The 12568-nt window shown below is 41.4% G+C and overlaps 2 protein-coding genes across 2 annotated transcripts in view; one reads left to right on the forward strand and one right to left on the reverse strand.

Moving 5' to 3' along the window:
- The window catches only part of LOC135511466 (acyl-CoA-binding domain-containing protein 6-like), a gene marked incomplete at its 5' end in the record, with an annotated part of 70313 nt that extends 65705 nt beyond the window's left edge, over positions 1-4608 (reverse strand). Inside the window, 2 exons of the mRNA XM_064932966.1 lie at positions 3927-3991; positions 4345-4608. Coding sequence (XP_064789038.1) covers positions 3927-3991; positions 4345-4608 — 329 coding nt within the window. The remainder of the gene's footprint in view (positions 1-3926; positions 3992-4344) is intronic.
- A 6691-nt stretch (positions 4609-11299) lies between these two features.
- LOC135512909 (xenotropic and polytropic retrovirus receptor 1 homolog) overlaps positions 11300-12568 on the forward strand; it is a 79305-nt gene continuing 78036 nt past the window's right edge. Inside the window, exon 1 of the mRNA XM_064935410.1 lies at positions 11300-11639. Coding sequence (XP_064791482.1) covers positions 11571-11639 — 69 coding nt within the window. The 5' untranslated portion in view covers positions 11300-11570. The remainder of the gene's footprint in view (positions 11640-12568) is intronic.

Here is a 12568-nt window from a genome sequence, read left to right on the forward strand (position 1 = left end):
TAAATCCCTTTACTTTCCTATCACATCAAAAGAATTTAACAAATGCACAAAAAAACAACACTTTCTGAACACTATATAACCGGTTGTGGTGTAAAGTCCAGTGGTGTAAAGTAATTAAGTAAAAATAGTTTTTTGGGGGGTATCTGTACTTCAATATTTAGGACAACTTTTACTTCACTACATTCCTAAAGAAAATTATGTACTTTTTACTCCATACATTTTCCCTGACACCCAAAAGTACTCGTTACTTTTGAATGCTTAGCAGGACAGGAAAATTGTCAAATTCGCACACTTATCAAGTGATCATCCCTGGTCATCTGCCTCTGATCTGGTGGACTCACTAAGCACAAACGCTTTGTTTATAAATAATGTCTGAGTGTTGGAGTGTGACCCTGGCTATATATATATATATAGCTAGCCAGGGTCACACTCAGACATACAGTGGGGCAAAAAAGTATTTAGTCAGCCACCAATTGTGCAAGTTCTCCCACTTAAAAAGATGAGGCCTGTAATTTATCATAGGTACACTTTTTAACTATGACAGACAAAATGAGATTTTTTTTCTCCAGAAAATCACATTGTAGGATTTTTAATGAATTTATTTGCAAATTATGGTGGAAAATAAGTATTTGGTCAATAACAAAAGTTTCTCAATACTTTGTTATATACCCTTTGTTGGCAATGACAGAGGTCAAACATTTTCTGTAAGTCTTCACAAGGTTTTCACACACTGTTGCTGGTATTTTGGCCCATTCCTCCATGCAGATCTCCCCTAGAGCAGTGATGTTTTGGGGCTGTTGCTGGGCAACACGGACTTTCAACTCCCTCCAAAGATTTTCTATGGGGTTGAGATCTGGAGACTGGCTAGGCCACTCCGGGACCTTGAAATGCTTCTTACGAAGCCACTCCTTTGTTGCCCGGCCGGTGTGTTTGGGATCATTGTCATGCTGAAAGACCCAACCACATTTAATCTTCAATGCCCTTGCTGATGGAAGGAGGTTTTCACTCAAAATCTCACGATACATGGCCCCATTCATTCTTTCCTTTACACGGATCAGTCGTCCTGGTCCCTTTGCAGAAAAACAGCCCCAAAGCATGATGTTTCCACCCCCATGCTTCACAGTAGGTATGGTGTTCTTTGGATGCAACTCAGCATTCTTTGTCCTCCAAACACGACGAGTTGAGTTTTTACCAAAAAGTTCTATTATGGTTTCATCTGGTCATATGACATTATCCCAATCTTCTTCTGGATCATCCAAATGCTCTCTAGCAAACTTCAGAAGGGCCTGTACATGTACTGGCTTAAGCAGGGGGAAATGTCTGGCACTGCAGAATTCGACTCCCTGGCTGTATAGTGTGATATTGATAATAGGCTTTGTTAATTTGGTCCCAGCTCTCTGCAGGTCATTCACTAGGTCCCCCCGTGTGGTTCTGGGATTTTTGCTCACAGTTCTTGTGATCATTTTGACTCCACGGGGTGAGATCCTGTGTGGAGCCCCAGATCGAGGGAGATTATCAGTGGTCTTGTATGTCTTCCATTTCCTAATAATTGCTCCCACAGTTGATTTCTTCAAACCAAGCTGCTTACCTATTGCAGATTCAGTCTTCCCAGCCTGGTGCAGGTCTACAATTTTGTTTCTGGTGTCCTTTGACAGCTCTTTGGTCTTGGCCATAGTGGAGTTTGGAGTGTGACTGTTTGAGGTTGTGGACAGGTGTCTTTTATACTGATAACAAGTTCCAACAGGTGACATTAATACAGGTAACGAGTGGAGGACAGAGGAGCCTCTTAAAGAAGAAGTTACAGGTCTGTGAGAGCCAGAAATCTTGCTTGTTTGTAGGTGACGAAATACTTATTTTCCACCATAATTTGCAAATAAATTCATTAAAAAACCTACAATGTGATTTTTTTTCTCATTTTGTCTGTCATAGTTGAAGTGTACCTAGGATGAAAATTACAGCCCTCTCATCTTTTTAAGTGGGAGAACTTGCACAATTGGTGGCTGACTAAATACTTGTTTGCCCCACTGTGTGTGTGTGTGTATGTGTGTATATATATATATATATGTCTGAGTGTGACCCTGGCTATATATATATTATATATATATATATATATATATATTATACACACACACACACACAGTTGAAGTTGGAAGTTTACATACACTTAGGTTGGAGTCATTAAAACTATTTTTTTCAATCACAAATTTCTTGTTCACAAAACTATAGCTTTGGAAAGTTGGTTCGGACATCTACTTTGTGCATGACAAGTAATTTTTCCAACAATTGTTTAAATACAGATTATTTCACTTAGAATTCACTGTATCACAATTATAGTGGGTCAGAAGTTTACATACACTAAGTTGACGGTGCCTTTAAACAGCTTGGAAAATTCCAGAAAATGATGTCATGGCATTAGAAGCATCTGATAGGCTAATTGACATCATTTGAGTCAATTGGAGGTGTACCTGTGGATTTATTTCAAGGCCTACCTTCAAAATAAATGTCTCTTTGCTTGACATCATGGGAAAATCAAAAGAAATCAGTGACCTCAGACAAAAAAATTGCAAACCTCCACAAGTCTGGTTCATCCTTGGGAGCAATTTACAAACGCCTGAAGGTACCACGTTCATCTGTACAAACAATTGTACGCAAGTATAAACACCATGGGACCACGCAGCTGTCATGACGCTTAGGAAGGAGACGTGTTCGGTCTCTTAGAGATGAACATACATTGGTGCAAAAAGTGCAAATCAATCCAAGAATAACAGCATAGGAAGATGCTGGAAGAAACCGGTATAAAAGTATCTATGTCCACATTAAAACAAGTCCTATATCAACATAATCTGAAAGGCCGATCAGCAAGGAAGAATCCACTGCTCCAAAAACGCCCTAAAAAAAAGCCAGACTACGGTTTGCAACTGCACATGGGGACAAAGATCATACTTTTTGGAGGAATGTCCTCTGGTCTGATGAAACAATAATAGAACTGTTTGTCCATAATGACCATTGTTATGTTTGCAGGAAAAAGGGGGAGGCATGCAAGCCGAAGAACATTGTCCCAACCGTGAAGCACGGTGGTGGCAGGATTATGTTGTGGGGATGCTCTGCTGCAGGAGTGACTAGTGCACTTCACAAAATAGATGGCATCATGAGGAAGTAACATTATGTGCATATATTGAAGCAACATCAAGACATCAGTCAGGAAGTTGGAGCTTGGTCACAAATGGGTCTTCCAAATGGACAATGACCCCAAGCATACTTCTGAAGTTATGGCAAAATGGCTTAAGGACAACAAAGTCAAAGGAGTGGCCATCACAGAGCCCTGAACTCAGTCCTATAGAACACTTGTGGGCAGAACTGAAAAGGCGTGTGTGAGGAGGCCTACAAGCCTGACTCATTTACACCAGCTCTGTCAGGAGGAATGGGCCAAAAGTCACCCAACTTGTGGGAAGCTTGTGGAAGGCGACCAGAAACGTTTGACCCAAGTTAAACAATTTAAAGGCAATACTACCAAATATTCATTAAGTGTATGTAAACTTCTGACCCACTGGGAATGTGATGAAATAAATAAAAGTTTAAATAAATAATTCTCTATTATTCTGACATTTCACATTCTTAAAATAAAATAGTGATCCTAACTGACCTAAGACAGGGCATTTTTTACTAGGATTAAATGTCAGGAATTGTTTAACTGAGTATAATATATTTGGCTAAGGTGTATGTAAACTTCCGACTCCAACTGTATATACACAAATAATAGAATGATTTTTCAGCTTTAATTTCTTTCATCACATTCCCAGACTATTATGTGTAATGTAATTGAACTGATACTCATGATCAAGTGCTAGATTCACCCATACAAATTACTGCCAGGAATTGAATAAACACATCACACCAGCACCATGATTAACCAATGACAAACATACAATTTTCTTTGACCTTCAAAATCGAAAAACCCAGGCTTTGCTGTATTGCACTTTCCAACCTTTACCTGTGAACATATGAAAGCGGTGATGTTTCGGGAAGGGATTGAATAGCCGAATAATCTGTTTGACAGCACTCGGCAGAATTCTCACTAACCATTCAATGGCAATAGGTGAAAATTGATTATACACCTGTTCGTGATTTGTGTACTTAACTGTATCCCACCCCCACCACTAGTCAACAAAACAGTGTAACAATGATATTGTGTACGCAAGAGCATGATTTGGTGGCACAAATAGCTAGAAAATTACAGACATGAATGTTGCCTGAATATGCATACCATGTCACACTATCCAGCTAGCATCTATCTAAATAACAAATGGAACCATTGTTTGGGATGTGCTGCTATCTGACAGTCACCTGTTTATACCTAGCATACAGGTACAACAATTGTTCCCTACTGGCCGTCTGAACTAGATCTCGGAGACGGTCTGCCGCTGCCTCAAATTCGTGTTCCAATTCCTCCCCTTCCAGTCGATGACCCGGGTCATCTACACCGCAGTAGAATTTCCCTAATCCTAGATCTGAGTCGGAGTCTGATCCTCCGCGGAGAGGCTCTCCTGTATCAGGCCGAGCTGGGCCGGTACCTGAGCCTGTGGCAGAATCAGGTGAAGACGATGAAGAGAGTGATGGATGCCATTGTCGAAATTAAAGACGGCGGAAGAAATCAATGACTATTTTATAATATCGCTCTCAGTAGTTTCTACAGCCTACGCATATATAACGTTAATATGTATCGGGTTTCTATTTATTGTATCCTTTATCGCTAAGAATTGTTTATCCGTACTAGTTGGACTTGTTTGCACAAATGTTCCATCTCTGGTACACCCCCCTAAAAGACTCGGGTAGGACTAGGAACAAAGGTTCGGAGTCCGACAAATCAAATCACATTTTATTGAGTCCGACAAATCAAATCACATTTTATTGGTCGCATACACATATTTAGCAGATGTTATTGTGGGTGTATCGACATGATTGTGTTTCTAGCTCCAACAGTGCAGTAGTGTCTAACAATTTACAAAAATACACACAAATCTAAAAGTAAAATAATGGAATAAGAAATATATAAATATTAGGACGAGCAATATCAACGTGGCATTGACTAGAATACAGTATATACATATGAAATTAGTAAAACAGTATGTACACATTATTAAAGTGACCCGTGTTCCGTTATTAAAGTGACCAGTGATTCCATGTCTATGTACATAGAGCAGCAGCCTCTAAGGTGCAGGGTTGAGTGATCAGGTGGTAGCTGGTTAGTGACAGTGACTAAGTTAGGGGCAGGGTACTGGGTGGAGGGCGGCTAGTGATGGCTATTTAACAGTCTGATGGCCTTGTCTGAAGCTGATTTTCAGTCTCTCGGTCCCAGCTTTGATGCACCTGTACTGACCTCACCACCTGGGTGATAGCAGGGTGAATAGATGTCCTTGATGATATTTTTGGCCTTCCTGTGACATCGGGTGCTGTTGGTGTCCTGGAAGGCAGGCAGTGTGCCCCCGGTGATGTGTTGGGCAACCCGCACCATCCTCTGGAGAGCCCTGCGGTTGCCATTCCAGGCGGTGATACAGCCCGACAGGATGCTTTCAATGGTGCATTAGTAAACTTTTGTGCGTGTGTTAGGGGCCAAAGCCAAATTTCTTCAGCCTCCTGAGGTTGAAGAGGCGCCGTTGCGCCTTCTTCACCACACTGTCTGTGTGGATGGACCATTTCAGATTGTCATTGGTGTGTATGCCGAGGATCTTGAAGCTTTTCACCTTGTCCATCTCGGTCCCGTCGATGTGGACGGACGCGTCGACCTAAGATCCAGACAGAAATAACTTTATTTATTAGGATCCCCATTATCCGGCGCCTATGGTGACAGCTAGTTTAACTGGGGTCTGACACATAACGAAAAAGACATTACAGACAAAAGACTACAATGTACCTACATTTAAAAGCATTAACATGTGTTTGTCTTTCAGTTACACATAAACTCAGGGAAAAAAAGAAACGTCCTCTCACTGTCAACTGCGTTTATTTTCAGCAAACTTAACATGTGAAATATTTGTATGAACATAACAAGATTAAACAAATGAGACATAAACTGAACAAGTTCCACAGACATGTAACTAACAGAAATTGAATAATGTGTCCCTGAACAAAGGGGGGATCAAAATCAAAAGTAACAGTCAGAATCTGGTGTGGCCACCAGCTGCATTAAATACTGCAGTGCATCTCCTCCTCATGGACAGCACCAGATTTGCCAGTCCTTTCGGTGAGATGTCACCCCACTCTTCCACCAAGGCACCTGCAAGTTCCCAGACATTTCTGGGGGGAATGGCCCTAGCCCTCATCCTCCGATCCAACAGGTCCCAGACGTGCTCAATGGGATTGAGATCTGGGCTCTTCACTGGCCATGTCAGAACACTGACATTCCAGTCTTGCAGGAAATCATGCACAGAACGAGCAGGATGGCTGGTGGCATTGTCATACTGGAGGGTCATGTCAGGATGAGGGTACCATATGAGGGAGGAGGATGTCTTCCCTGTAACGCACAAGCTCAGTCTGATGATGCTATAACACACCGCCCCAGACCATGACGGACCCTCCACCTCCAAATCGATCCCGCTCCAGAGTACATGTCCCGGTGTAACGCTCATTCCTTAGACGATAAACGTGAATCCTACCATCACCCCCGGTGAGACAAAACCACAACTCATCAGTCCAGCCTCTCTCAGCCTAATGCGGACAGTCTGAGCACTGATGGAGGGATTGTGTGTTCCTGGTGTAACTCGGGCAGTTGTTGTTGCCATCCTGTACCTGTCCCGCAGGTGTGATGTTCGGATGTACCGATCCTGTGCAGGTCTTGTTGCACGTGGTCTGCCACTGCAAGGACGATCAGCTATCCGTCTTGTCTCTCTGTAGCGCCATATTAAGCGTCTCACAGTCCTCATATTGCAGGAACCCTGGGCATCTTTATTTTGGTGTCTTTCAGAGTCAGTAGCAAGGCATCTTTAGTGTCCTACGTTTTCATAACTGTGACCTTAATTGCCTATCGTCTGTAAGCTGTTAGTGTCTTAACGACCGTTCCACAGGTGCATGTCCATTAATTGTTTATGGTTCATTGAACAAGCATGGGAAACAGTGTTTAAACCCTTTACAATGAAGATCTGTGAAGGTATTTGAATTTTTACGAATGATCATTGAAAGACAGGGTCCTGAAAAAGGGACATTTCTTTTTTTGCTGAGTTTATATGTCAGTACATACACACAACAAGTAGGTCACATGGGGGTAGAGGCATGGTGCCATGAGATGTTGCTTAATTTGTTGTTTTTTTAAACCAGGTTTGCTGTTCACTTGCGCTATATAAGATTGAAGGGGGTTCCATTCACTCATGGCTCTGTATAATCCTGACGTTTCCTTGAAATTGTTCTGGACCTGTGGAGAGTGAAAAGACCCATGGTGGCATGTATGATAAATGTGTGTCAGTTGACTATGTAAACAATTTGGAATTTCTATCACATTAATGTTTCTTATAAAAACAAGAAGTAATGCAGTCAGTCCTTCCTCAACTCTTAGCCAAGAGAAACTGGCATGCATAGTATTAATATTAGCCCCCTGATTACATTGAAGAGCAAGAAGTGACACTCCGTTCTGGGCCAGCTACAGCTTAACTAAGTCTTTCTTTGCAGTACTTGACCATATGACTGGAAAATAATCACGATAAGATAAAACTAGAGCTTGCAGGAATTGCTTTGTGGAGTGTTGTGTCAAAAGAGCAGAGCATCTCTTTATTACAGACAGACCTCTCCCCATCTTTACAACCACTGAATCTAAATGCATGTTTCTAGTGGTAGACAGGTACACACAGTAGAGTAAAAAAGTGTGGTGTCTGGTGTCAGGAACAGTTGAATATACTATATGTGTCACAAAAATCCCTGATGAAGGCCTATCCCGAGCCGAAAATCGTTGGCGTTTGTTAGACCTGTAGCCTAGGCAGCCGATTGTTCAAATCAAATCAAATGTATTTATATAGCCCTTCTTACATCAGCTGATATCTCAAAGTGCTGTACAGAAACCCAGCATAAAACCCCAAACAGCAAGCAATGCAGGTGTAGAAGCACGGTGGCTAGGAAAAACTCCCTAGAAAAGGCCAAAACCTAGGAAGAAACCTAGAGAGGAACCAGGCTATGTGGGGTGGCCAGTCCTCTTCTGGCTGTGCCGTGTGGAGATTATAACAGAACATGGCCAAGATGTTCAAATGTTCATAAATTACCAGCATGGTCAAATAATAATAATCACAGTAGTTGTCGAGGGTGCAACAAGTCAGCACCTCAGGAGTAAATGTCAGTTGGCTTTTTATAGCCGATCATTAAGAGTATCTCTACCACTCCTGCTGTCTCTAGAGAGTTGAAAACAGCAGGTCTGGGTCAGGAGACACTGTGGCCCCATCCGATGATACCCCCGGACAGGGCCAAACAGGCAGGATATAACCCCACCCACTTTGCCAAAGCACAGCCCCCACACAACTAGAGGGATATCTTCAACCACCAACTTACTTACCATCATGAGACAAGGCAGAGTATAGCCCACAAAGATCTCCTCCACTGCACAACCCAAGGGGGGGGGGCGTCAACCCAGACAGGAAGATCACGTCAGTGACTCAACCCACTCAAGTGACGCACCCCTCCTAGGGATGGCATGGATGAGCACCAGTAAGCCAGTGACTCAGCCCCTGTAATAGGGTTAGAGGCAGATAATTCCAGTGGAGAGAGGGGAACTGGCCAGGCAGAGACAGCAAGGGCAGTTCGTTGCTCCAGAGCCTTTCCATTCACCTTCACACTCCTGGGCCAGAGTACACTCAATCATATGACTCACTGACGAGATGAGTCTTCAGTAAAGACTTAAAGGTTCAGATCGAGTCTGCGTCTCTCACATGGGTAGGCAGACCATTCCATAAAAATTGAGCTCTATAGGAGAAAGCCCTGCCTCCAGCTGTTTGCTTAGAAATTCTAGGGACAATTGGGTGGCCTGTGTCGTACTGTTGGTATGTACAGCAGGACCAAATTGGAAGATAGGTAGGAGAAAGCCCATGTAATACTTTGTAGGTTAGCAGTAAAACCTTGAAATCAGCCCTTGCCTTAACAGGAAGCCAGTGTAGGGAGGCTAGCACTGGAGTAATATTATTTATTTTTTAATGGTTCTAGTCAGTTGGCGCTAGATCTGCACTTTCGTCTAGGAGTTATGTGCTGGACTAGTCTCCCCAGCATATTTGTTGCCTCCATCACTGTATCAATTTTGCCTTACCCGTGGACCTGCTCGCCCATTCAGGCTGCAAATGCATAATTGTTCTCCTTAACTGGCTTTAATCGCGGGCCGTCGGAACAAATGTGTACCCTTGGCTGAACGCGGTATGCTGTGTGCAACACACAGAAATTCCGAAAATGGTGGTGGAAAATTGTGTTATGTCTAGAGAGTAGCCTACACATATGTGTCCAGTTTTTTCCGACGGCCATCCATTAAAGCTAGGAGGGAAATTATGCCTTTGTAGGCTGAATTGAGGATGTTTTATGTACGAGCCGGTCCACGAGGGACACGAGTGTGTATTACTTGCTGGCCACATCCATCCTAGACGATATTGCAGATCAAGCGTACACTATCGGCTGCCTAGGCGATTAGACATGCAGCTGCTGTTTATTTATTTATATTTTCTACCGAAATGGCAATATTTTTGTATGTAGCCTATATTTTTTCGTTTAGCCTATATGGCCATTATTTGTTTTTCTGCCCAAAAGACGTTGCAACCTATGTCGAGAAAGTGACTACCCTATAGAACATGTTGTAGCCTACTGACAAGAGCAACTTTATTATTATTATAATATTATCTGGTTAAATAAAACAGAAAAGACTATCGGAACCGTTACAAAAAAAGTGTACAATTACAAAACTGTGTTATTTTGGACGCAGTATTTGCAGCATACTGCAGTTGTACTTCACTTTAATTGCAGTTACACTGCACTCTGACTGCAATCTTTTTTCTTAAGAGAATTAACTAATTGCAATTGTAGCCTGTGTAACTTTAGCCTGTTGAATTAGTGTTGTTCGTCCAGTAGATGGCAGTATTTACGAGGTGTTGATCTATTATTAAAGGTGGCATCAATAAACTGCACGCACCCACACCGGTCTCGCATTGCAAGTCATCATGATGGAATGGAACTCCAACAGGATGATGATTCTTATTAGCAGTGCAGACGCGCAAAGGGAAGTAGGCTATTGTGAATTAAATATAAAAAACAGTGCACCTTACATTGTGGACCCTGGTACACCACTTGGCCTCAGAGAAGATGGATGGTCTGGAAATAAAACCAGACCAACAAAGTAACTTTATTTGTGTTGACATTTTGGTGGTCCTTAATCCTCATTATATGGTCAGTAGGCCAGGCTATTGTTGCTCAAAGACGAGAAATAAATGGAGAAGTCAGAGACAATTGCAGTGAAACAAATGGGAATTAAAAAATCAGATTCATAAACTTTTAACGATGCTCCTTCATTCCCGACCTTACTAAAAAAAATGTTTCATGTAATTTCTTCTCGTACGATAGGCTATGGAATGACCTTGCCAACAGACAGTTGATTAGCCATTTCATGTGATTGTGTGGCAAAGTAAATGTTGGTGAGTCTCTGAAGTTCAGAAGAAACAAATCTTCACAGTCTATAGCCTAAATTAAAATGATCTAACCTTATAGAATAATGAATTTGGCTCAAATTAATATATATTGTTTGTGACTATTGGCAAATACAGCGTATTTGAGGATTATTTTACACATGGTCATTTTTAATGACGCGGCAGGGAATTCTGAGGCATATTCCCAGAAATGAACCCCTAGAAATCAAGTGAAAGTGACAGCTTGAGGATTCCACCCAGGTCCTTATTAATCAATAGGCCTACCATAATTCATGCAGGTAGGCTATACATGTAGAAAACATTTTTCTACAAATAATCTACGAATAAAGAAAAGACAGAGAGCTTAATTGGCTACAGTTAGGGTGTCTTCTACTGGGGGGGTCTTCAGGGTTATATTCATTACGCCGACTCTGTTTCAAAACGTTTCGTCTGTTGCGAAACGTTTTACTCCAAACGGAAAAGTCCCTACCCGTTTCGTTCCATTTCCTCAGTTTGCTTCTGTTTTGTTCTTAAACGGTAAACGGTTTCCTTTGCGAGATGTAATGAATACACCCCTGATACACCGCCTGTCACTGCGCAGTGACGCAACCACGTTGTTGGCTGAAAGCGATGGCAAACTGCTATGTCCCCAGAATTGACAAGGGATCGAAGGTAGAGTCACTGAAGCATTTGCACCGGGACCGTTATATTGTCATCAAACCACCTGTTATAGGGAGGGAGGCCTCTGTAACGCCATCCCTCCCACAAAATAGTATGGGACGGAGTTTCTTTGGAGTACGCTAAACGGGATAAGACAGAGTGCCCTAGAGTTAACTGACGCATGCGAGCCAGCAAGTTGACAGACATAACAAAACTTGCATCAACAGGGACAGTCCTACTAGGAATTACGGACGTTGAGTAGATAGCTGGTCCTGCAAAATGAAATTCGCGGAGCACCTTTCGTCCCATATTACTCCGGAATGGAGGAAACAGTACCTTCAATATGAGGTAATTACACATGTTTTTATTTCGATGTAGGATGATGCTTTCTGATTTAATGTGAGAAAAGTCACTCATATCCATGTTAATGAATACATCATGAATTGATAGCATGGTATTGGTATCGGTATTGGTCTTCGTAAATTGTATTAATCTTGATTTGTGTTTTTCTTATAGCTGTCCCTTTAACTTTTAGCCTACTTCTTGAATAGTGTAACAAAAGACTGCTTGAATATGTAAATACGGATAGTTTATGGTAGGCTACTGCGTTGGCTGTAACTTTCCTTTTGATAAACCAAGCAGTCTTATTTAATTAATTTGGATTGTTTTAAAATTTTAGGCAATTGCTTTGTGCATCATAGTTATCTTTGTGCAACCTTTCCTGAGGCTGTCAGTTTGATGGTACAGTACTTTTGTTCATAGATCAAATATTTGCTTTTCATAGGCCCTACGCATTTATTCATTTTGTTAATTATTTTATTAGCAAACTGAATTATTATTTATACGGGATACATTGTTATCTTTCTTTCCATTTGTTGACATACACTGTATTTTTTCACTACAATCGTCGCGTGCGCTACATGGAGCATTACATTGGAACGCTGAACAATAAGAATAGTATTTACGTGGCTTAGTCCATTGCTATTGTTTGCCAGTGTTGGAAATCAACTTACAATATTTGTTGGGGTTGTTTAAGAATGAGAAATGTAACTTTTGAATAAAATATGTCAATTAATATGCATAGGATAGTCTCAGTAAATGGGTAAAATCACAATACAATATTTTCATTATAATTCATACATTTTTTTATATCCTGAAAAATTATATCCCCTTGCGACATAACTGATTTGATTGAATAATACTATTATGTAAGTTCTTTTGTTAAATGCAATTTTGGTTAATAAGATATTATGGCTTGCTTTGTTTGAAAAGCTTTA

This window comes from Oncorhynchus masou, chromosome 24, assembly GCF_036934945.1.
Source record: "Oncorhynchus masou masou isolate Uvic2021 chromosome 24, UVic_Omas_1.1, whole genome shotgun sequence".
Classification (NCBI taxonomy): Eukaryota; Metazoa; Chordata; class Actinopteri; order Salmoniformes; family Salmonidae; genus Oncorhynchus; species Oncorhynchus masou.